Here is a 24,806-nt window from a genome sequence, read left to right on the forward strand (position 1 = left end):
TCAATATGATAGACAGGCCCACGCTCCGAATAGTTTTTTCGTAGGTATACAATAATTTACCATCGAATTCAACTTTAATATTAATTGTGGGGACTAAATACTAATATTTAGATTAATTTACAATCTTACAAAATCTCATACGGGGTTATTTTTAAGCGGTACTCTATGCATTATATAGTTGTGTCCTGAACGTTTTTAGTTGTAAATTCACTATGATACTAACCATGGTGTCGCGTAATTTGCATGCTAAAATTTTGAGTTTGAAAGTACGTAAGAAAGTTTAAAATATTGTAAAAACACGTTTTTGTTAAAAGAGATTAAATGATATACCTAAATTATGCTTCTTTCTACTGTTTTTTGAAATATCTAACTACTCCTTAGGGCTCAGATAGTTATTGACAATTTACAAAAATGAATACAACCGTTTGTTACGCATCTAGATAATCCTTATATATTTAAAAGAAGAACCGGTTTTTTTAAGTTCCAATTTTGTGACGACACTATTTAATTTTTTTCCAATTTTTTTTTCACAGAGATTCTCTAAATACTCTTTTGAATGTCACCACGTCGCCCGATTTTGTCTGGTGGTGGTTGGGGCGGGGGATTGTATTTAAAGATTTCTGGTTTTTAGCATATCATTTAATTAATTAAACAATTTTTTTTCACAAATTATGTTAAATTATAAAAATTATTATATATTACATAGCTACTATTAGCTAGGCTTTAAATAGTTTATTTATATTAAAAAACCTATTGATGTATGAATTGATTATTTAATGCCCGAGCGAAGCCGGGTTATTCAGCTAGTACATAATATAATATAATTAAGGTGAATAATATGAAGATTGATGACTAGGTACAATAGAAAGTGTATAAAGCCCACATATCATATTGAGGCATTGGTACAGCGTGTGATTTACCAGGAAAACAGTAGATAACTGGTTAAAAAAAATTATAAATAAATGTGTAATATTATGTAATAAAAATGTAATTAAATTTAAAAAATAACTATATTTAATACATTAAAGTTTTTTATACCTACAAAACAAATGATACAATTAGTATTAGTCAAAATATGATAAATGTTACAATATTACATTTTATGAAACATAAACATTTTTATATTTTCCAAAAAATGTATAAATAAATTATTATGATTCTTTATTGAGTAGTACCAACATTTAATTAAATGGTGTGGTAATAGATTTTCATTAGTCCCATGCATTTTTTTAAATATTTTAAATTTTAATATTGATCATAAACATTATATTGTTTGCCTGTTAGCCCCATTTACGGGATTCACGAAATTTTCAGAATGATTGACAGTTAAATGATTATAGCCAAAAATCAATATCATTTAGACTGGAGTATAATTTCTATTCATCAGACACTATGGTAGTCCCCGGCAAAACTTATCTTTGTATGAACAGAATTCGGGATTAATGTATTTTTATATCTTCGTTCAACAATAAAAAATCTGTGTTCTAATACATCACTATTTTTCCAGTATAAAACAAACACCTAAAGACACCTTTGATCCTACGTCCATAATTAAGGTTATTTACGGGTTGATTTTCTTTTTCAGAATCTGAGGTATCAGAACTATGAGAGTTAGCTGTTGTGTTAGGTTTAGCGTTTACCTAGTAAAATACTTCCCTGATTGTATAACTATCAGTTAGTAGATCACACTCTTTATCAATGCTCGTATTGAAAAGTAAAATTAAAAAAAATTGTAGGTAGCAGAAACCATTTTGATCTTTATGGTGGTTGGATTTTAGTTCATGGTGTGGTACAGAGCTTGCGCTAAAGAAATATTAAAGCTGCACAGTGCACACCCTGTTTATTTTACAGAAGTAAAAAAAAAATAAAATAATAAATAACACATACTATCAGAAATATTATATATATATATGTATATATATTATACATCATAATGTATAAATATTGACGGCTTAAATAACAAAATTCCTTAAATTATCACTCTTTTCCATTTGGTTTTGGTTAATTTGAGCACAAATGTACAATTACAATATTTGACGGCATAATACAATGTTGATGAGTTAGGGCTCGAAAGTTGATGACCTTAAAATCATTAAATAATGACCTAAAAAAATATGCAAATATGACAAAAAATGTCCTTAAAAATAAAAAAATTACAAATATTTATTTTGTCAGTATAAGTTATACTGAAAGACATTTATTAAATAGCTTACTTATTAAAAATCCTAAATATTCAATTACTAAATGATATTTTATATAATTATGGTTGTTGCTATACTTTTAAGTTCTTATTGTATTCCTCCTATATCAATACCCAATTTGTGAATTTTTTGCTTTTTAAATTTTATTCTTTATTTTAAATTTAATTTTTAGTTTATTCATTACATATTATTTCTTTATATTTAAAATAACAATCTAGATAAGTATTCTTGCTCTACGATATGAGGTTTACCTTAGTGTAGAGCAAAGCTAGTAACTTCATATATTCACCCATTATACACACATTTCTTCTACTAGCAATAAATAAATAAATTATTATTATTAAATTAATTAAAACATATTTTTTTTTAAATTGTACTATAAAATTCTATATGAATTTATCAAAGCTTACAAAGTTACTCAAAATATGACAAGAAATGTCCTTAAAAATTAAATAAAAAATTACAATGATAGTAGATATAGACGAGCACTAACAGACATTTTAATTTTCAGCATTTTGAAAAAATAATAAAATGTAGGTACAATAATATTCAGTACAACATGACAACGAGGACTGTAATCGGTGAGATAAAATTGGATAGGTACTAATCTTAATCTTTAGTTCATTATAATTTTAAAGTTTTAAATAAGTTATTGGCATAATAATTGACAAGAAACATTAAAAGTGAACTAATGTGAAATCAGTAAAAATGACTATAAATATGGGAAAATGACTTAAAAAGTAATAAACACCAACAAATGCAAAAAAATTGAAAATGAAAATTAGTTGTTCAGATTCACATGCTAATAAAACACATTTGTGGCCAGGAGAGCATGGTCAAAAAAGTTCCAAAAAGAAAAAAAAATGCAAAATGCAGGTATTATTTGACATTATTTTGTTTACTGAATTTATCTATTAGGAATTATGATTGAAACATTGATCATTAATCTATGAATATCAAGAGATTAAATCCAAGGGATAAACCATGGACATCGCTACAATTAAAAATTCAAAACATACTATTGTGCAGTTCATGCACAACATTTAAATAAGAACTGCACATTAGTGCAAGATCTGGTATGGTATTGTCTAAAAACGAATATCAATAATATTATTAAATTGTCTCATTTTTTTTCAAAATCTTCTTGATCTGTCATTGTTTATGTATTAATACATATATGATATCTCATTACTTATTTTAAAAGAAAAAATTAATACATAAGTGGTTAAGCGGATGTTTGCATACTACACTAAATATTAAATACAATGTAGTATTTACTATTTGTCTACACTCATCCGCAGTCATCCCAACTTAGTTGAACAGTTTAAAACTCATACTCAAAATAATTTACTATCCATTTACACAAAATATCATAACTAATTTATAATGATTGAGTAGAAACAATATATTTATTAACAGTGATATCATAATATTATTTATTTATATCAATAGGTAAATATTTCTTTTTAACAAAAATAATAAGGGAATACAATCAATATAAATTTTATGTAAATTGTATAATTACATAACTTAAAGATGCGCAGATAATTCAATTTCACTAACTTTTTTTCGTCACTTTGATAAATAAAATCATTTCTGAAAATAAAATTTTAATTATTATTAATTTAATTTTAATTTACTTGGTTATTATTTAAAAGAATAAAATACATACTTATAAAAATTGCAACCATAGCAACAGCTAGAACCCATATCCAACACCTCCAAGTGCTTTTTCTTACAAACTCCGTTAATCTCTGTTCTTCTCTTTTTAAATTTTCAAAATTAGTATCCATACCTTTTGATGATTTCTCTAAAATCTAATATAAGACAATTAAAAAAATTAAACGTAATATAAATGTAGTCACAAATTATAATATTACTTCAATGTCTTTTTTAATTATTTTTCCAGCAAGTTCTGAATGTTCTCGTAAACCACGAGTTATTGCAATCAATTCTTCAGCAATAGATTCCTGTTTATTTTGATGATGTCTCAATAGTTCATCTAAATTATCACTACTATCTACATCAGGTTGCCTAGATGATCTGAATTCATTTGTGTCATCTATAACAATTAAATGTCATACATCTTATTGTTTACATAAAAATAAATTGATTTACTTCCAAGGAGTTCATCTCTCAATTGTTTTGTATAAGTAACTTTATACTTTTGCTTAATATCTTTTGAACGGCTGTTAGACTCCTGTACAGGTTCCAACATTTCCAGTGCAACTAATTTCTTTTCTGGATTTTCCTATAATATAATTACGTATAAACATAATAATTTTATTTTATATTATTAAACTGTAGTTATAATTATATATTACAATGTCTTTGGTATTCAAAAATCCTTTAAGGAATTCCATTCGTTTTGTGTACTGGTTAATTGCATCTTTGTCTGGATCACTGCACCATAACAAAAATAAACAAAATAATTTAAATATTTTAACCATACATTTATTTATTGAACTACAGTTCTGAGACACCAGAAAAACGGGGACAGTAGTAGCGCTGGGTTCAATGAAAAAATTGTAAGTCAAAAGTCTATATAAACACTTAAAATAATAAGATGGATATTATATAATTTGAAATAGTATCTACGAATTTATTTATACTTGTGTACCTATAAAATAATTAATGCTACAGTCTATAGACATACATTTATTTATATAAAGTGTTATTTTGTCATGCAATAGGGATTAGCAATATTTGTAATTGAATATTTTTTTTTTTTTAGTTATTCAATACATTTTGAAATTATTTAAACTTTGTCTTAATTTTTTAGAAGAAAAAAACAAGTTACATTTGATTTAGTAGGTTTTTCTTAGAATATAACCGTAGGAAGTTAGAATAATGATACCTACTTATACATTTGCTCCCACAGTCAAATAACCATTCTGGCGTCTCTGTTACAATTTGTTCATTAAATTTCTAATTCAATTCTTGTTTACCTTTTTTTGATTAATTCTGCAATCATTTCACTGACAGCTTCTATATACTAGAGCACAAATTTATTAATAATAATGAAAATAACAAATCATTTTTAGAAAAATTGAACATTCATTAAACCCATATCATGAATTTAATGACCACTATGAAATTTAAAACTTTATAATTTAATAAATACAATATTTACTTTGCTTAACCGCCAATCATCAGATGAATTATTTTGAGCCATTTCTTCACAAACTGATAATAGTCTTTTGACATCTATTTCTAATCTGGTTGTAGTCATTTTTCTAAAAATATATTTTATTCAATTACTAAATTAAATTACTATAAATAAATAAAAATATAACATACATTTGCTTAAACTGTCAACAGTTTCTTATACTCTCAATGCCAATTAATACTACTAATAATATTCAATAGCAGAATAGTGTATCAGATAATACTATAATAGGTATATAGAAAACGTTTATACTAAATAAGGGAGAGTTTACAAGGTAGTTTTTTATCTATGTTTAACTTTTGAATTTAATTTTGGAATATTTTAATATTTATTTAATATATTTTATAATAATATAGTTTAATGACTATTATTTTATTTTATTTTAGGACACGATTCACGAATCCCGATTTATATCAAATTGTAGATTAGGTTTTTAGTTATATCATATTATTATCATTGAACAATGAACATAAATATTTATTCTGTGATCCGTTATCAATTATCACATGAATTTTGATAATTTAAAGCACGTGAATATTGAATTCAAATTTGGAATATGGTTTGTTTCTACAAATAAATAATAATACCTATTTTTTTTTTTATATTATAACGAGTATTATTACAGGATTTTAAATTTTAAACTAAAGTGGTTCCTTCTATCAAATCATCAGGTACAATGATGTGCATACTGTATTGACATTTATTTGAAGTTTTGATGCATTTATTCAAAATCCATATAGTATAGTAAAGTGGGTATGTTTTGTTTTTGATTAAATTTATTAAATATACATTAAAAATAAACTGTTTTTATTAAGAATTTTTAGTAGTGCTTAGAAAGTAAACTTAAAATCTGAACTCCTTCATATTAATTCATTCAAAGAAATACTTTCATATTCATATCCATTTGAGGAAAAAAAACATTACATTCTTCATATCGTTAATTTTATTTATTTGTACAAAAAAGAATCACGATTAATAGAAATAAGACAATAGTTTTTGGACAATTTGTTAAAATAAATTTATGAAGAGACATCATAGATTAAATCACTTTTTTGTGAAAAAGTTCTTAATTAGTTTAAACTTAAGTGGAACATAAATAAAGTAAACTCAAAAATATTTAAAAATCAGACTTATTCCTTTAAATTTAAGAATTATTATTTTAAGTACCTATTTTTAATTTTTTATATAATTCATTATAGAAAATAGTAAAAATGTATTTAATTTGAACAGCTAGATAATCGTTAACAATTTTTCATAAAATATGAATACTGTTCCGCATTTTTAAATGAAAAAAATGTTAGACATTCACGTAATAACCATGTTCTTTCCAAACACTACTACTTAAGTTATAACTAATATTTTAAAATTTTTTATTAATAATGTAAAATATTTACATTTTAGGCCATAGAAGATTAATAATGAATGACTTAAGTAAAATGGATTTAGTCAAATATTTTGACGATGAAAGAAAATCTTTGCCTGTTACTCTTCAAAAAGATAAACTTTGTAGTTTAATTCAAAAAAATGAAACTTTAATCATTATTGGAGAAACAGGGAGTGGCAAGACAACACAAATTCCACAAATTGTTTACGAAAACATATTACTTCCAGATGAAGATGTAGTTGTTACACAACCAAGACGTGTAGCAGCGATATCATTAGCTGAACGTGTATCATATGAAGTAAACACTGAAATTGGAGACCTGGTTGGTTATAGAGTTAGATTTATTGACAAAACTAATCATTTTACTAAAATAAAGTTTATGACTGATGGTATGCTATTACGCACAGCTATTTTAGAAAAAAGCTTATCGGCATATGGATGTGTTATTTTAGATGAAGCTCATGAACGTACTGTAAATACTGATTTACTTTTCGGAATTGTAAAAAAAGTCCAACGCAGTCGTAAAAATAGTTCTAACCCTCTTAAAGTAATTGTCATGTCAGCAACAATGAATGCTGATTTATTTGCAGATTATTTTGGTAATGCACAAATTGTCTACTTACAAGGTAGGCTCCATGACATCAAAATATTCCATGCTAAGAAAAATGTAGAAGATTACTTTCACGATACTTTTGTTACAATATTTCAATTACATAAAGAGGCACCTGAGCGTCATGACTTTTTAGTTTTTCTAACTGGTCAAGAAGAAATAGAAAATATGGCTCTTGCTATCGAGCATATTAACCAAGATCCTTCTCTAAGAAATTATCCTGTTATTAAAGTACGGACATTATATGCTTCATTGCCTACCAATGAGCAGCTCAAAGTATTCATGTCATTGGAACCTAATGAGTTTGCTAGGAAAATCATATTGAGTACAAACATTGCAGAAACATCAGTTACTTTGACTGGTATTAAATATGTGATTGATTGTGGCAAAGTTAAAGTTAGATGTTTTCATCCAGAAACCTCAATGGATGCTCTCAAAGTAGAAAATATATCTCAAGCCCAAGCTGAACAAAGAGCGGGTCGTGCGGGACGTGAATCAGATGGATATTGTTATAGGATATATTCAAAACAGCAATATGATGAAATGACCAAAGACCCTGTCCCTGAAATCTTGAGGTGTAATTTGGGTAATGTAGTATTACAAATATTGGCCATGAATATGGATCCTTACAAGTTTGATTTCATTAATAAGCCATCGACAGATGCAATCGACCAAGCTTACAATATGCTGGGAAATTTAGGCGCTACAAAAAACAGTATTTTAACTGAAGTGGGTCATAAAATGACTAAATTTCCTCTCGACCCAAGATACTCAAAAATAATTTTGTCATCAGTGAACCATGGTTGTTTGGAAGATATTGTAAATATTGTATCTATATTGTCTACTGATTCAATTTTTGTATCTAGTCTTTCGGAAAAAAAGAAGAAACAAGCCGAAGATGCTCATACAAAATTCAAGTCATCCGTCAGTGATCATATTATGTTACTGAAAACATTTCGTTCGTTTAGGAAAATAAGAAAAGAATCTAAATCCAGTTGGTGTGATGATAATTTTCTCAATCTCCGTAATTTAGAATATGCAGATCGTGCTCGGGAACAGTTACTTGATATCTGTAGATATTTACATTTACCAATTGGCCAATCTTGTGGGGACAATTTTGACCCTATCAGAAAATGTTTGTTAACGGGATTTTTTGAAAATCTGGCATATATTAATCAGGAAAAAAAATATATAACAGTTAACGCTAAGAAAGAGTGCAAAATTCATCCAACTTCAACACTGTTTCATTCGTATCCTCATTGTGTTCTGTATACAGAAATTATAGAAACCAGTCAACCATATATGAAATATATAACTGTAATTGACAAAGAGTGGTTGCTTGACGTTGTCCCTAATGTTCATCAACGTCATAATTATCAAGTACTAATGAATAGCGAATTATAGCTTAACAAAATTACTACCTAAGTAGTATACAAACATTTTATACAAGCATATTTTTTAATAGTTGACTACAAATAAGAATGTATTATATAGGACATAGTATACAAGTTTCTTGTATTTTGTAAATTATAAATTGTATTATATTAAGTTTATATTTTTTAATTCTAAATATACTCTGTAGAATATCATACAATATAAGTACAACACATTTTTGTAAAAATATATCATACATGTTATATATTTCAATTGTTTTTTGAATTGGTCTCGTCATCTCAGAGTACAAAGAATTATGTATTTAATATAAAATACATTTTAATAAAATAACACATTTAATAATGCACAACTATAAATTATATTTGAACTCAAGTGCCTCGTAATAGTTTTAAGTTGATAAATTAATAAATAATTAAAGTTCATAAGTAATTTTTTAATAATATTGATTGAACACAAGAATACTATGCTTTAATAATAAAATGTATTATATGTATTTTGGTAAGCACGATAAAAAATTTGACATAAATTACTTCTTTACCATAGGCGTGCGCACGGGGCGAGATTGTTGAGTTCTGGCTTGACAGGAATCTTTTTAGGGGTATAATAAAATTTCAAATTTGTGTAAATATATATATTTAATTATAACTATATTTTCAAGTTCAAGAAAATATTATTTGTTGTAATAGTGAAATAAAATTAAAAATATTTGTGTACCATTACAATTTTATTAATTTATTTATCTAACAAAAATATTGTGCAAAAAATATTATTTACCATGACTATGGGTGTATGGATATTAATAGGTTGGTTATACATAAATATATCATTTTATGTATATATTCATCGTATTTATTTAATATTAAGATAATCGGACCTGCACTAATAAGCTCATGGAAAAACACGATCATTGAAGAATTCAAAAGTATGGGAAATAGAAGAAATCATTTATAATTATTTAATTAAAATTATTACATAATTAAGTTTATATAATATAATATTATGTGATTACAATTTTTAGTTCATTAAACCAATTTTTTTTTAAATATTGGGTATTATGTTTTTTTCTTTTTGTACATAATTGTATTTATATCATTTTATTTCTAACTTCAAAAATATGTATCTAGAAATTAGCACATTAATATTGTGTGCACATACAACTTAATTCTATTTACACAGTTTTTAATTTACAATTAGAATATATATTAATGTATTTAAAAAAAATTATGGACATTGTCCTAGCATTGGAGCATTAATTATTCCAGACTCAACCAGAAATTGAAGTCGGCGTACACCTGAGATCTTAACGTATTAAAACTATTATAATTTTCAAAATTCAAATATTGTTTATATATTATATGTTATGGACTGTGGCCCATGTTTTTTGTCAATCATTTATCCATAGTGTAAAACACCTGCAGCCCACCTATGACAGGAAGGGCTAAACTGGACTGTTGCAACGGATTTTTATATTATCAATTGTATCATTTACATCCACACTCATTGTGATATTGCATTCTAGGAACTACTAAGTCAAAATCTATAATAAAAATAAATAGTAGTTTTCAAAAGTTGATTTCATTTTAATGAATAATGATAAATAATAAGTGACATTGACCATATTCATGAATAATTACTCTAAAACTCATATCAAATGAAAACTTATAGAAACAGGAAGCTACATAAAAATAATACATTAAACAGATACAAGAATGAAGAAATACTAAAAAAATATATTGGTATATTATTTATCAATTTTAAATGGATATTCATCTATATTATCATCTTCTTCCTCTTCATAATACAATGATACATCTTTATCATACATTTCTTTTTCGATTGACCTACTCCTTCTTCTACCTAAAGCTTTGGCTTCTTGAATTTTTCGTTTTTTTACAAAATCTGTAAATGACAAATACTGAGTGTCCTCGGTATGTTCTAACACAGTATTTTTTATAACATTGTGTGCAGCATTAGGTTGACGATGAGCAGCTTTAGACTTTTGGATAGCCATGTTTAACTAAAAGGAAAGTAATATAATATATACAACATAATAAACAAAAAATATTAACAATTTTTAAATATTTAATATCAAATTAATCCATATAAATAACATGCACACTTCAGTTCTACGTATGAGATCCTAGAACCCTAGAAAATCTTGGGTTAGACTTAATTGCATATGTAATAAACTCATGTACAAGTAAAGGATAAGAGAAAGCCTAGAATGTGATTGTGGTGCACACCTGTACGACTGATACAAAGTCTAATTTTTGGCTGCCAGGAGGACTTCACAAAAATAATCCCTGAAGCTGTGGTCTGGCTGAATTCTTTGGATGTTATTTAATTAAATGCGATATTTTAGTTTAATACTAACATTTTTTTTTTATAATAGTTAAAACAACAGTTTAATCTGTTACTTAATTAGTAGGAAATTTAATTGACTGCTATCATTCATTGTTGTTAATTTCTTTCCTTTAGCTTGATTTTACAATCAATTTGTCTAAAAATTTGACTTTTATAGTGTTTTGTAATTATACAAAAGTAAATTCAATAGTTTCTTGTTGCATTATGTAATACAAATCAAATGATATTTTAATTTGAACCAGTAAGAGGGATTTAACATACTAACATATTATCCCACTCAACAATATTCTATTTAATCATCCTATAAAATACATTAAAATAATATCTTACTCTGGCCATTATTGCACTATGATCAAGACCCATTACATCCATCTTCATTTCAGGAATTATTACTTCATCATTACTGTCTTCTTTTAGATTCTCACTGTCTTCTAATTCTTTAATTTTTTTCTAAAATCGATTAAAAGTATATTATACATTATAATGTTATTAATAAGTATTAGTAGGAATGTTTATTAATTACTTTGATCTCTGGATCAATATTTGTGAAAATTGTAGGGTGATTGTTTAATAAAGTATTGCAAGTAGGTACAAAATCTTCACCAAAATCTGCTTTATTTAATAGCCGATCAACTGCTGCTACGTTTGCATAAGTCTTATCTTGAAAATGATTAGTTAATATCAAGAATAATTTCTGTTACTAGTCCACAATGCAATTTATAAAGAAACTTATTAGACTAGTATTAACTTAGTTTTTAACATTTACCTTTAATAAACTGTATTTTTGGAACTTCACCCATGATTCTTAATGTAGATAATTCATGTCTCAGTGGACCACTTATCATTTGCAATAATTCATCTAACTGGGAATCGTCTTCAGATTTTCCAGCCATCCAATATACTTTGACAGTTCTGTAATCTCCTTCAATACAAACCTGCAGTAAAAACAAACAATTTTAGGTCGAAGGATTTAATACACCTATCCTCATTTTCTTAACCAATTAATTTAATAACATTTAAATATATTTATACATAAATCTACAATGTAATTTTGAGTACTTATATCAGTACTATATTGTTACAAGCAAATCTATTAAATTATTATTCATTAGATTTTACTTTGTTAAATGTAAAAACCGAATAATTTTATTTTAATAAATATTAATGTCTTAGATGAAGTGAAACCGAATGAAATTTAAACAAGCATTTGAAATAATTTGATTGACTCACAGAGTTTTTCCAATTTACCACCCATCTAAATATTATTTTTTTAAGAATAGCTACAATAAATACACCATTTTAAATATAAAAAACTTTATGAAATTCTTGTATTTAATAAAATTATAGTAGAAAGACTTCTCTGCAGTACTCTATTATTTTACCCAATTTACCAAATTTTCGAGGCAGTTCATCAAACTATCTAAAGTGGCTAAAGTGTGTGTTTGAACTCTTTAGACAAGCTGATTAATGCACTAAAATTAACGAGAATAAAATTCAGAAATGAAAAACTTATTGGAACAATAGCAACACTTTGAAAGATGATTACTATGTTGGAAAGCTTTTTGGCATTGAACGAGCAAAGACTACTGGGCCATTAAATTACAGTACTTTTCTAGTGGCACAAATAGGAAAGATTAGACTTCTCAAACAATACATAATCAAAAATACTATACTTTTACTTAATATGTTTTTCCTAAAAGTTTGTATTATAATACACTTATAAAAAATACCAAGGGATTGGAATTTTCTTGAGAAATTTACGCCACTATACTTCCAGTACCAAGCAGACAGGCATCAAATAATAAAGATCTGAAAATTAGTAAACCAACTGGAAAATATAGCTGATAAGAGAATTTGAAATTAAGCATTAAACACTAAGTCAAATTCAAATCATAGACTCAAGTTCTTCAAGACTTCTTATGAGCTAGGACTTACGGAAAAAGAGTAATAAAGTGATACACCTTTAAAAATCATAAAAATTGACAGAAAAGTGAGTTAAGTACATTAAATAAATTACTTTGTTGCTTAAAAATTAATATGATTATTATTACCTTTGAAATTTCTAAACTATATCCAATGAGTTTATTAGAGTTTTCACCTGTTGCCATTAAATCAGTTATATTTTTCATCAATAACTTATTTAAAACAGCAATACGCTTGCTTGTCTGACGTCCAGCATTATTTTTGGTGGTTTGCTTCATAAGCTCTTCAAAAGTAGGATTTGCCCCAACATTTGGTTTATACCAAATTTTTCTAAATAATAATATAAGTATGTGATATATACTTTTTTCAAGATATTATTCAGATGATATACATTCTACTTACTTGGTTTTACGACTAAGACCCATAACTTTGTTCATCATTTTACCATCCAACGACGAAGCATTGCATTTCAACATTTTAATATTTGACCTGAACAACAATAATGAAGTAGATTGAAATTTATGAAACATTTCTAGATTTAAATTCAAAGAGAAGAAATTCTAGTAGAAGAATTTTAAAAAAAGTTGTTAGTGTTAGGTGAAATGTCGCTATGTTAATGACATAGTTTTCAAAATAGATTTTTTATCGAATCTAAATCAGTTGACAGTTATCTAGCTTTTTCAATTTATTATCGCCATAACCCATAACCACAGACTACGGTCCAAAATACATTACGAAAATACAAAATAGAATGTAAATGTATAATCTATGAATTCAATAGTCTCAGTATGATCTAAGCTCAGTATGAAATCTGTGCCATAACTCATATTTTAAAATTCAAACTACCTTATCAGTTGTCATTGAATTTATCAAAGTGGTATCAATAGTGATAAAAAAATAAATATTTGTTACCCGCCAATCATTCTAAATATTTTAAATTATTATTTTTTATTTGATTGTTGATTCTTGTTGCCGTAGTCACAAGTTCTTATTATTGTATTGCTAAAAAACTCGAAACTTATCTTCACGATTTCATGGTGATGAATCCATTAACAAAATATTACCATTGTAAATTGTTCTTTCAATTATTACTCATGACATTGATAGGTATTAGACATTACCATAAATTAAATATACCTATTTGTATACTGATATACTGTAATAATATTACGAAATACAGAACATACAAAAATTACAAATTATGACTTTTAAGATATTATAGAACTGAGCCTCTGAAGAGTGTAAGAAAAAGCTCGTATATATACCCGAGTGCTTAATTAACTTATAATCTGTAAACGGATTGTTAGGTAGATAGGTATTGTTCGTCGTTTTACACAAGCAATTAAAAAATAATAGCTATTATTTTTGTATTAAAAGTCCAACATAAGTAAATAAAATGACCATTAAGATCAAAGGCCTATACTCATAGATCTATGAGTAAGATAAACAATAATTATATTATATAATACTATGTCAGCACTACGATTGTTATGAATGAATGCTCTCTTGAAATCCCCCCTCCCCCGCCAAATACGTTACTGGATCTACCGACTACCAAAATTATGATCAGAATGTTAAATACACGGTAGATCATAATCTACCGTGGTTAAATACAATCATATTTCAAAAGAAAATAATACATTGTTAGTGGTAAATTAGTAAATACCCAACCAATGCATTTTAAAATGTGTATGCAAAATACTAAATACTTTCATAGTTTAATTAAACATGATAAGTGATAAGTATGATCTTTACTCTTTTTTAATTCACAAAAAAATAATCGCATTTTAAATACTTTATGACAGTTATAATTGGTGAAACAATATTTAAATATATCAATAAATTAATCATTTATTATGAAAAAAATCAAAGTTATGTACATACATTAAAATGCATTTAATTAAATAAGATTAAAATCACTATGAATAACAAAATAAAAATGCATGTGTTAAATTATTAAAGAATGTATAACAAAATAGTTTATATCACGGAAACCTTAGTTATTAAGCATTTATTTTGTTTTCTAAAACCTAAACCAACATTATTGACTTATTCACCTTAAATAAATTTTAAAATATAATATATAATAAGTATACTTATGTATTGCAAATAATTTAGTTTTAACGATAATAATGTACCACATTTGTTTTTGGATTAAATAATGTAACAGTGTATTTTTAATTAATAACCAATTCAATTAATAAGAATGAACTGTAATTTATTATTCTTTATCTATTTATTATAAGTTAACTTAAAATAAAGTTAAAATATTCAAACTACAATTTTGATATAACAGTAAAAAATAAAATTTTATTGATGTACATATTACAATTATAAACAAATGATGTTTAAACTAAATATATTTATAGAACAATGTTTTCTATTTATTTTTATTAAAAGCATAATTTGGGTCCAATAAATACTTAGAGAATTCTGATATATCAGTAACACCTCGTACTTCTTTTTCTAACAATGGAAGCTTAGTAACGTGGAAATCAAGATACAAATCATTTATCTAAAACAAAATTTAATAATTATATATCAGTTAATACTGTATTTATTATAAAAAAACTAACTTGTTCTAGATAGGTGCGCTGTAATGCTCGCCTGGAAGAACACTTTTTACAACTAGGATCTGAATCTCCATTGTTAATGTACAATTGATTAACAATAATATTATGGGTGTCAATTTCATTTTTGGTTAGTTCTTGGATAAGCCTTTCCGTTTCATATAATGACAAAAATTCAGCAATACATACACAAACAAATGTGGTTTGATCCTAAACAAAAAAAAGTTTAAATTAATTTTAATTATTTAAAAAATATTTAATGATAACTTACAGGATTTCTGAATTGTTGATTAACTGTTTTGATAGTAGCTAACATTTCTTCAAGTTTTTGTGAAATATCATCTACATTAACACCAGCTCCAAAAAGCATACTCATTTGATTTAGGTAAGGGCCTATTCTATTTTTCAATTCCAAAATTTTTCCTATAGCTTTTTCCATCATCAAAGGAAATGTTAATAATCTCAAAGTATGTCCTGTAGGAGCTGTGTCAAATACAACAACTGAAAAGTTCATACTTTTAACCAACCTGAAATCACAAATATGAAGGTAATGTTAATTTAATAATGTATTATTAATATTAAGCATTAACATACAATAAAATTTAAAATTGATGTTTCAATTTAAATGCAATAAATATTGTATTCAAAAATTTATTCTGAGTACAATCGATTTTATAAAATAAAATTTTATTCAAATAAGTTAAGTGTGTTTACATCATAGATAATGAGTAAAAACTGAATTTCTATACATTAACATATTAACTAAGGTTATTTGTGTGATATGCTAAGTACCTAAGTGAAAAAAAACCTAATGAGTATCCACACTACACACAGATACCATCGGTTCATGAATGTTTAAGGCTACTTTTTTAGTGCATAATTTAAAAATATTTATTGTAATGGATCTATTTATTTATTTATTGAAAGTACTTGCGCTAGCCCATAGAATATTAAAATACAAATATTAATATTTAATATTAAATTATATTTATTTTTATGTAATTCAATTTTTAAGCATGTATTGGTATAACATGAAAAAAATAAAATATTTTTATGAATAAGATTTTATATACTTTATTGGTTTATGCAATATTTTCATATACGCATCTTTGTATTTATGTTGATAAGCATTAAACACTACCACCATACTATATATATGATAGTGATTTCAAAAGAATAACTTTATGTGAATATTTAAATAAACAATTTGGAAATACATTTATATCATAGCTGAATTTATAAATATATATTATTATATATTTTGAGTGTATGTGTATAATAAAATAATTTTTATGCTTATTTAGCTGATAAATAATACATAATACATGGAACATAAATCTCGTGCATCATTGAATCAATAAAAAAAATTTTGAATATTCAATAATATACTAGTATTTATTTCATATTCAGATATTTAGTTTTCAATAATAATGCTTTATAAGCTTAAAATGTATTTTACAAAGTTGTTTAAATATTTATATTATTGCAATAGCACATGTCTTAAGCAAATTAAAATGGTATATTTTTATTTAAAACTATTACATAAGTGTGATATTTAGTGTTTGTGATATATACTTACTTCATTACTTGAGCATAACTCATCGACTCATCAATACCTGGAAATGCTCCTATAATGTCTTGTAAAATACTTTTACCAAACCGCATTGTATCAGATTCATCATCACCTCCAAATAAATTTTCATTTTCACTGTGAACATCAGGGTCAACTTCCTAAGTAATAGATTTAAAAATAATATCTTTGGTTATATTTTTTAGGATACAAATCCTCTATTTTAAAATGCTTACCATAGCAAATAAATTATTGAAACCTTCAACTTTAGTAGGTGCTTTGGTGAATCGTTGTCCAAAAGCATCAGATATGTTGTGTGCTGGATCAGTTGATAGTAGAAGTACTGATTCACGAACTTTAGCTAATTGAATAGCTAGACTACAACTGAAATTATTATTTAAAAATTAATTAACATTTTATTAGTATGATCTTTAATAGATAATAAAATAAGTAAAAAAAATAATATGAATAATAAATGAATTATGAATAATTGCACTTTACTATATAATATTTACCTGCAAGTAGTTTTACCAACACCTCCTTTTCCACCGACGAAAATCCATTTTAAACTACTCTGGCTGATTACGTTTTGTAAAGAAGGTTCAAGTTGATCTTCATCAATAACATCGTTACTATCCATTTTTAGGAATGTTTATAAATGTTAAAGTAATAAATGTTAAGCAACGTACAAAAAACAGTAATATTTTACTTGAAGAAAAAGTTAAAGTTAAGTCTAAAACAAAAATAAATTAAGATTAAACTCTTGAATTAAACAATTACACTGTAGCCGCTTCACGTAGCAAAAATCGCAAACGACTAACTAGAATAATGAATACCAGATAGACTCGAAAGTTATAAACTCAGAAACATTGCCTACTGCTTATTAGCATTACTTTTTAAGTAACGTCATGATTTATGTTATCAATAGATATGTGGTGATTGCATAATATTTTTATCACAAAGCATGCGATGGAAAACTGCGCTCTCCGGTGGTTAATACATGCGTTTAGGTATTAACACCATAGACCTTATATGGTGACTGTATAAGGCATAGAGTAATAGTAGAATATTACTCTATGTTATAAGGTCTATAATTATTTAGAAGGAGCTAATTTTATAATTTGCCTTATAATGTTAAAAAATATTATAAAATAATTTGTGTTATAACATAAATTAATGGTGTATTTGATATAATTGTATATTAGAAGATATAATAACTATTACTTAAATTTTTCACTGTTTACTTATTCATTGATGCAGTTTTGAAATACATTTTTCAAGTAGGTACTTATAAGTTATAATAATCTTAATACTTATGTAGGTATTAGACATTTCTACATTAGACTGTATAGTAATTAATGTAATATAACTATATGAGTTACATTATTTTGGAAAATTAATGTTCAAAGTAAGTACCTACTTTGAAGTTTAATAGAATTAAGACAAATTCTTAAATTATTTCAAAATTGGACATGTATCGATGTATCTATATTTAATGTAAAAGAAGTAAAATCTTTCAAAGTATCGAGTTTTTTACATGGTTATGTTATGAAATAAATATCAGTGATTTGACTTATACACCATTCAAGCTAAAGATTTAAGTACATTTGATTAATTTATAAAATGTATTACTGATAATTGATACACATAATAAAAAACGTGGTGTAAATATATAGATTTACGACAATAAAGTTCTTAATTTTAATTCTGTAGTTAAACATTAATATGTAATAATATTTAATTAATTTAAAATTTAAAACGCATGTACTTAAAAATACTTTTGGTAATCTTGTTGTATGCGGTCTACCGCACACTTGCCGTTTACTACACATGTTTCTGTACGGTTAGGTACAAAAAAATTATATTCAGTATAAAAAAAATTCAAATGTATCATCTGTATTGTTTTTTAAACACCACTATTGTTCCGCTAATTACGAGGAGCAGTGATAATAATGATGTACCAAGCATTTTTTTTACAATTCGAAGTTTTAAAACTCCCCAAAAAACTTTCTATACGTTGTGTATGCGCATCACTGGTCAAACGATACACAACTATAGTCTATACATAAAGCGCTTGCAGACCGTCTTCTCGTCGATGGACCAGTCTGTTCAACCGGGTGTACGGCCGCGAATCCGAGGCGCAAACAACAGCTGACAGTTTTCCGTTAACCAATTAAACCTAAGAAAACTTATAGGATATTTACGTGGGATTCCTAGTCTTACATGGCCATATCGACATCGTACGCACTAAGACTTCGACGTGCTTAATCGTTTATGGTCGGTCGACCACACGAGGCATTAGTATATTTGTCTATGAATGGTCCTCACTCCTCATCGACAATCCTGTAGTGACGAGTCGTCTAATAACACGACGACCAACATCCGCAGGGACTTACGGTCTCCGTGGTTTTTCGGCGTAATGTTTTGTAATATCATATAAAATATTTGTCAATATGGTTAAAATTTAAACGGCTGCGATTGCGTGTTTACTTTTGTTCTTTGAACTCATTTCGTTTTAAACATGATATTTGAATGGAATTAAAATTATTAACGAATATGTAAAAATCTTTTTATCGTTGATAAAACGAATGTATGTATAATTTTTGTTTTTGTTATATAAACATCAACTCAACTTCTTTTCCTGTGTGACCTAGGGACGTTCCTTTTTATAAACAATACTTGACATCACGTGGAGCCATTGCAATTGTTATTCTTCACTCATCAGCATTCTGTTTTTAGAGCGTAGAAGCACTCTAAAAAAAAAAAAACAATGACAGAAAAAGATTTTGTATTTTAATTTTAGACCGCTGTCGTTCTCACATATCCGGAATTTTTCTTTTCAAACAAAACCAACCTTTTTCGAGACGTATAAATTGTATTAAAAAAAAAAAATATAATAATTTAATCACACTTTACAGTAATAGTAAGTATAGTTTTACTTTACATTAATATAATATATACTTTTATAAAATTTAGCATAAATAAAATAATAATAATAGTGATAGTATATAATAATATTTGACGATCATTCTTGTAAAATGTGCTCAAATCAATAATTATTAATTATATATTATTTTATTTTAATGAAATATTATAAAATGTTAACAGGTAATTTGTTTATTTTTCCAAACCCTGGAAAGTCAAATGGTATTATTTATATCCATTTACATTAGCCATTAACGTTTAAGTCAAACTGGCACACAACATAGATCAATACTCAATAGTATACATTACGTTTATAATATTGTGAATATTTCGGATCTCAAGCTATGGCATATTATCTTAGCGTTGCTGTTGATGATGGTTTACAAGTGCGGCGCCGTCTGCATGTATGTGCTCCTCATTTCAGTTCGATGGGTATACAGCGGAAGCATAGTTCGACCACCGTGGTTTTTAATACAGACCGGATGCCGGGTGATATCTTGATCAGCTCACGTATATCGCGTCTGACTTGACTAAATGCACGTGTGATGCGCATGTCATATGAACGCCTAATATTTATTTTACATGGACAACTCGAACGAAATGATATCCGTGTCCTCGGATCTACTGTAACCGCGACCCTTATAAACGATTCCGTGCAGTAAACAATGTTTTTCGATTAAATATGTTATTGGCACGTATTATCAGTGACGTCCAGTTTTTTCAAAGTACACTTATTACAATTATAGAGTGACTAGATAATGTATATTTTATTAATTGTATATGTGTGTCATTTGGGGGCCACTGGGTGAAAAGGGGAAATTAAATGATCAAAAATAAAATGAATATAAAATGATTCATTAAAAAAAATACTTTTTAAAGAAACCACATGCAACCGTTTGTTTCTATAATGTTTTTACTATAATCATAAATCTTGTCAATAACTCACTCACAAGATTCGTACTTAAATGGAGTAATTCATTTGCGTTTTTGTAAGGGTAGTGATCATTATTTAACATCACTGAATTTTATATATTATACGACGATAAGGTTAATTTTATTGTTATTGTCGACTCATATTGTTGCCAGTTATTAATCATTATACGTTTTATGTCATAATCTCATTCGATTTGAGGAGTATACGATTTCGTTCAACAAAATAATTCTATTCGATCGAACTTGTCGTTGTTTAACCGCACCACCGCAGACATTGAAACGTGTATCCCAAATGTGTATTCCTGTGTTGTTTTTAATTGCAACAAAGTGGATGTGAGCATTCATTCTAATTCAGTGGCGTAGCTAGGATTTTCGTAAGGGGGATGTTAATTATAAACATTAAATATTTTATTATATAATACGTATAAACTATAACTTTTATTTTAATTAATTAATATGTATATATTGTATATACATTATGTCAGTATAGTATGGTCAATTTTTATTGTTAGTGTTTTGAATATGTCATATTATAATAATGTACATTATATATTGTAATATTTATGTAATATATAGTACGGTTCTAGGGGGGGTGTCATAACCTCCAAACACTCCATTGTATATATCACTGGGGTGGTTTCATTTCAATCTATTGATATTACATTTATAACTGTATCATGTACAACTATAGAAGAGCTACAAACTTTAGTATTTATCAACACATTTCTTGTAAGTATATAAATATAAAATATTAATAATTCTAAATTAATTTATTATTATTTATTATTATTGTAGGTACTTAAACCCATAATGGTTAATATTATAGGTTAAATATATACTAATATAATGTAATAGTTACCTACTTACTTGGTTGGTATAAAATTATAAAAAATGAAGTTTGTTTATAAATATGTCTGACACTTAAGTCATAAGTTGTCATAGGTTAAGTTAACAATAATAATTGTAATTCTGGGCTCACTTTACATTTGCTTACGCGTAAAGCGTTTGAAGTTCAAAAAATGTTAATGAAGTTCATTTAAATTACCAAATTTTGTAGATATTAATATTTACAATTTTGTTGTCATCTATTCAAATTTTCTTTATTTTAATACCAATCACAACAGATTTTTCATATAATAATAAAAAAAAACATACATCATTGTAAAATCAATACATTCCTCACTTCGTTCAAAATCTAAAATTAAAAATACATAGACACATTTTATTTTAAAAATACATTTTGATAGAATCGAATATTCAATCAAAAATTAAAGATTTATGGGTACTATATAAATGCAAGTTCATCAAATGCCATTTAGGTACTTTAATTACGAGATACATTGTACATATCATTGAGTATGTAGGCTATTTCTTATATTTGTTTATTTTATTTTTGTTTAATAATTATTATTGTCTCATTGTGAGTTATATAATATAATATAAATATTACGTAAGGACGCGTTATCTACCGTTTCCTGCTCACTGGTACGCGAAAACTATAACAGTCGTTATTAGTAGCATTTCATTAAGTGTTCAGATCGGCCATGTCTTAGGATTTTATATTCTCCCGGAACGGCTTAAAGATTTATAGATGTAATTAGTTGTTAAAAAATTCATACCAACAATAAGTCTATTACAAACCACTAAAACAGGACCTGGTAGAACCAGAAAATTACTAAGCAATTCATAGGCGCAATTAGGGTGTAGCTTGGAGAGCTTAGCGCTCCCCTCAAATTCTTACCACTATTTGTGCCTATGCGGTAAGCATAATACGATGTGCCAAACTATAAATTGGTACCGTGGATTAAGCATTAAATTTTATTGTTCTTAATCATTGACCCGGGTAGGTTATATCGTGTTAATAAGTTATTTTTGTACATTTATATGAATGAATTAATTATAAATCAATTTATGAATATTGAATAATGTACTTAAACAACACGTTGCTCACAATAAATCAAAAATGGGGAAGTTTGAAATTAAAAAAAAAATTGAACTTGCGAGTCATAGTTGTCTAATTAAGATTATTTGACGTTAAGAAAATAAAGTTATAATTATAACTTATAATAATATATATTGAACTTAGAAGTTAATTGAACAAATATAATAATGTAAGTATATCTTTTTTTCAATAATTTGTCTCTTGCGTGGTATATGTTTCTTCGAGTTCTATCATCTCTTCAAAATCTATTAGTATATAATTTGATTTAAATAAGTCATTGCAATTTGTTGAACATTCTTATCCATAGTGGTCAAAAACAGAACTGTTGTTCTTTTGTCCTAAAAATAAATTTATATTTTTACTAAAATGTATAGTCAGTTGATGATTTAGAAACAAATTCAATTTGGTTGCCACGCTTCAAAAGATCGTGGAAATTATTAATTTTTAAGTTTTAATCAAATTTCAGCTCTCTGAAACTTACGATTTTCCGATTTTTTGTGTATGCGCTACTAGTCTACTACTATAGCGTTTTATGTTTACTATGATAATGCATGTTTATTCAGTTATTTTTATACCATAGTAAAGATTTTTGCATATTGAAAAGTATATTGAATCGAGACCTTATCGAGAACTCGGAAAAGCTCTGAAGAACGAACTTTGTTAACATAATAATTGTAAACGCGTATAAAAAATTTTATTTGTATAAATAAACAACTAGTGAAGAACCTTGAATACACATCTAGTATTTTTTTCTCAGTTGTGTATTTCTCATCGAAATGTATAGAAACTAAATAAATAAACTAAAATTTTTAGTTTTTGTTAAAACATTTATTTTTGTCTATTTTTGAATTTACAAATTTACAAATCAACTATAGACATACATTTTATGTAAGAAAACCCTAAGACATGGACAATGGAAAATGGACAGGGATACTAGGTGTCCACCTTTAATTATTCATGCAATTATTCAAATTGTAAATATTAGTATGTTCAATTATGCTCATATTATTATTATAATTATTTGAATCATGGGTTTATTTGCAATATGTTAACAACCAACCTGATGTTTTGTACTTGGTTTGTCAGATTTTGATTTTTTTCTCTTATTACCAAACCGTCTCTTTTGTCTTCTATAATTTCATCATGCTGCACGGAACACTAAACGACTGCGATTTCATCTGTTTTTTCCATTTGCATAAATTTCACATGGCATTTCTTGTGACATATTGTCACATGAATATTTGTATAGTTTTTAGAACAATTTGACTTTTTTGCAATGATGGATACATTTCTTTAGCCAAAATAAATTAATTGTTTTGCTAAATGTGTGACTTGCATGTATCCATTTTTTAACGGTTGTATTAACACAAAAAAATTCTAGGTAAACTCAACCAACGAATAATAACTTAAGAACAAAAATATTAACTGAATGCTTGAATAACACGCGGGTTGTCAATAGTTTCACGCAAATAACGTAACTTATTATTCTTAATTCAGCCAACAAATTTTTTTTTTTTTTTTTTAATGTTATAATAAACACTCCGATTAGACATTATATGATATATAATATATATATATTATCATTATTAATGTGTTGCTCTACCCTCTACGCATAAATGTAGTCAAATTGTCTGTACAATGCGCCGGACAAGCCGAGTAACGTGATACACAATATTCAAGGGACTGTCACAAAACAAAGTTTTATTAAGTGCCTACTTCTAATTAGGATTACTCGGCCACACATTCTTCAGTTCGTACATCTATTTCATCGTTATCTATTTTAGATGGATAACATCAACACGACTGCAAAAAAATTAAAT

At 26.4% G+C, this 24,806-nt stretch overlaps 4 protein-coding genes across 6 annotated transcripts; 1 reads left to right on the forward strand and 3 right to left on the reverse strand.

Annotated features, from left to right (window-relative positions):
* Positions 1 to 3,639: 3,639 nt before the first annotated feature.
* LOC113548935 (vesicle transport protein USE1) lies at positions 3,640 to 5,728 on the reverse strand. 2 transcript variants are annotated; one of them, XM_026950043.1, is made up of 8 exons: positions 5,502 to 5,728; positions 5,335 to 5,437; positions 5,150 to 5,196; positions 4,526 to 4,604; positions 4,320 to 4,452; positions 4,082 to 4,263; positions 3,874 to 4,018; positions 3,640 to 3,797 (listed from the first exon to the last, which is right to left on the reverse strand). In XM_026950043.1, the coding sequence occupies exons 2-8, from the start codon at positions 5,431 to 5,433 to the stop codon at positions 3,760 to 3,762; spliced, it is 723 nt and encodes a 240-aa protein (XP_026805844.1). In that variant the 5' UTR covers positions 5,434 to 5,437; positions 5,502 to 5,728; the 3' UTR covers positions 3,640 to 3,759. The 2 variants fall into 2 exon arrangements, with proteins under 2 accessions (XP_026805844.1, XP_026805845.1); XM_026950044.1 differs by lacking the exons at positions 5,335 to 5,437; positions 5,502 to 5,728 and having other exon boundaries at positions 5,063 to 5,196.
* Positions 5,729 to 5,885: 157 nt separating this feature from the next.
* LOC113558932 (ATP-dependent RNA helicase DHX33) lies at positions 5,886 to 8,859 on the forward strand. 2 transcript variants are annotated; one of them, XM_026964524.1, is made up of 3 exons: positions 5,886 to 5,929; positions 5,996 to 6,123; positions 6,772 to 8,859. In XM_026964524.1, exon 3 carries the CDS (start codon positions 6,789 to 6,791, stop codon positions 8,766 to 8,768), a length of 1,980 nt encoding a protein of 659 aa, XP_026820325.1. In that variant the 5' UTR covers positions 5,886 to 5,929; positions 5,996 to 6,123; positions 6,772 to 6,788; the 3' UTR covers positions 8,769 to 8,859. The 2 variants fall into 2 exon arrangements, with proteins under 2 accessions (XP_026820325.1, XP_026820331.1); XM_026964530.1 differs by having other exon boundaries at positions 5,996 to 6,119.
* A 1,618-nt stretch (positions 8,860 to 10,477) lies between these two features.
* LOC113561353 (putative ribosome-binding factor A, mitochondrial) lies at positions 10,478 to 13,880 on the reverse strand. Its single transcript, XM_026967708.1, has 6 exons — positions 13,449 to 13,880; positions 13,175 to 13,376; positions 11,890 to 12,058; positions 11,647 to 11,783; positions 11,454 to 11,573; positions 10,478 to 10,776 (listed from the first exon to the last, which is right to left on the reverse strand). Exons 1-6 carry the CDS (start codon positions 13,574 to 13,576, stop codon positions 10,501 to 10,503), a joined length of 1,032 nt encoding a protein of 343 aa, XP_026823509.1. The 5' UTR covers positions 13,577 to 13,880; the 3' UTR covers positions 10,478 to 10,500.
* Positions 13,881 to 15,351: 1,471 nt separating this feature from the next.
* LOC113548108 (ATPase ASNA1 homolog) lies at positions 15,352 to 18,080 on the reverse strand. The gene is made up of 6 exons (XM_026948789.1): positions 17,702 to 18,080; positions 17,423 to 17,570; positions 17,196 to 17,347; positions 15,888 to 16,143; positions 15,623 to 15,826; positions 15,352 to 15,561 (listed from the first exon to the last, which is right to left on the reverse strand). Exons 1-6 carry the CDS (start codon positions 17,824 to 17,826, stop codon positions 15,427 to 15,429), a joined length of 1,020 nt encoding a protein of 339 aa, XP_026804590.1. The 5' UTR covers positions 17,827 to 18,080; the 3' UTR covers positions 15,352 to 15,426.
* Between the last annotated feature and the right edge of the window lie 6,726 nt (positions 18,081 to 24,806).

This window comes from Rhopalosiphum maidis, chromosome 1 (assembly GCF_003676215.2).
Source record: "Rhopalosiphum maidis isolate BTI-1 chromosome 1, ASM367621v3, whole genome shotgun sequence".
NCBI classification, from domain to species: Eukaryota; Metazoa; Arthropoda; class Insecta; order Hemiptera; family Aphididae; genus Rhopalosiphum; species Rhopalosiphum maidis.

Excerpts from the sequence above, each read along its gene's own strand:
- LOC113548935 (XM_026950043.1), bottom strand. The coding sequence starts at position 5,433 with ATGACTACAACCAGATTAGAAATAGATGTCAAAAGACTATTATCAGTT. Across the intron at positions 5,197-5,334 it reads ATGATTGGCGGTTAAGCAAA|TATATAGAAGCTGTCAGTGA; the intron begins GTAAATATTGTA and ends TTTGTGCTCTAG. Across the intron at positions 4,605-5,149 it reads GCAGAATTAATCAAAAAAAG|TGATCCAGACAAAGATGCAA; the intron begins GTAAACAAGAAT and ends GTTATGGTGCAG.
- LOC113548108 (XM_026948789.1), bottom strand. The coding sequence starts at position 17,826 with ATGGATAGTAACGATGTTATTGATGAAGATCAACTTGAACCTTCTTTA. Across the intron at positions 15,827-15,887 it reads ATCAACAATTCAGAAATCCT|GATCAAACCACATTTGTTTG; the intron begins GTAAGTTATCAT and ends TTTTTTGTTTAG. Across the intron at positions 15,562-15,622 it reads AGCGCACCTATCTAGAACAA|ATAAATGATTTGTATCTTGA; the intron begins GTTAGTTTTTTT and ends ATTTTGTTTTAG.
- LOC113558932 (XM_026964524.1), top strand. The coding sequence starts at position 6,789 with ATGAATGACTTAAGTAAAATGGATTTAGTCAAATATTTTGACGATGAA.
- LOC113561353 (XM_026967708.1), bottom strand. The coding sequence starts at position 13,576 with ATGTTTCATAAATTTCAATCTACTTCATTATTGTTGTTCAGGTCAAAT. Across the intron at positions 11,574-11,646 it reads ATATTGATCCAGAGATCAAA|AAAAAAATTAAAGAATTAGA; the intron begins GTAATTAATAAA and ends AATCGATTTTAG. Across the intron at positions 10,777-11,453 it reads ATAGTGCAATAATGGCCAGA|TTAAACATGGCTATCCAAAA; the intron begins GTAAGATATTAT and ends CTTTCCTTTTAG.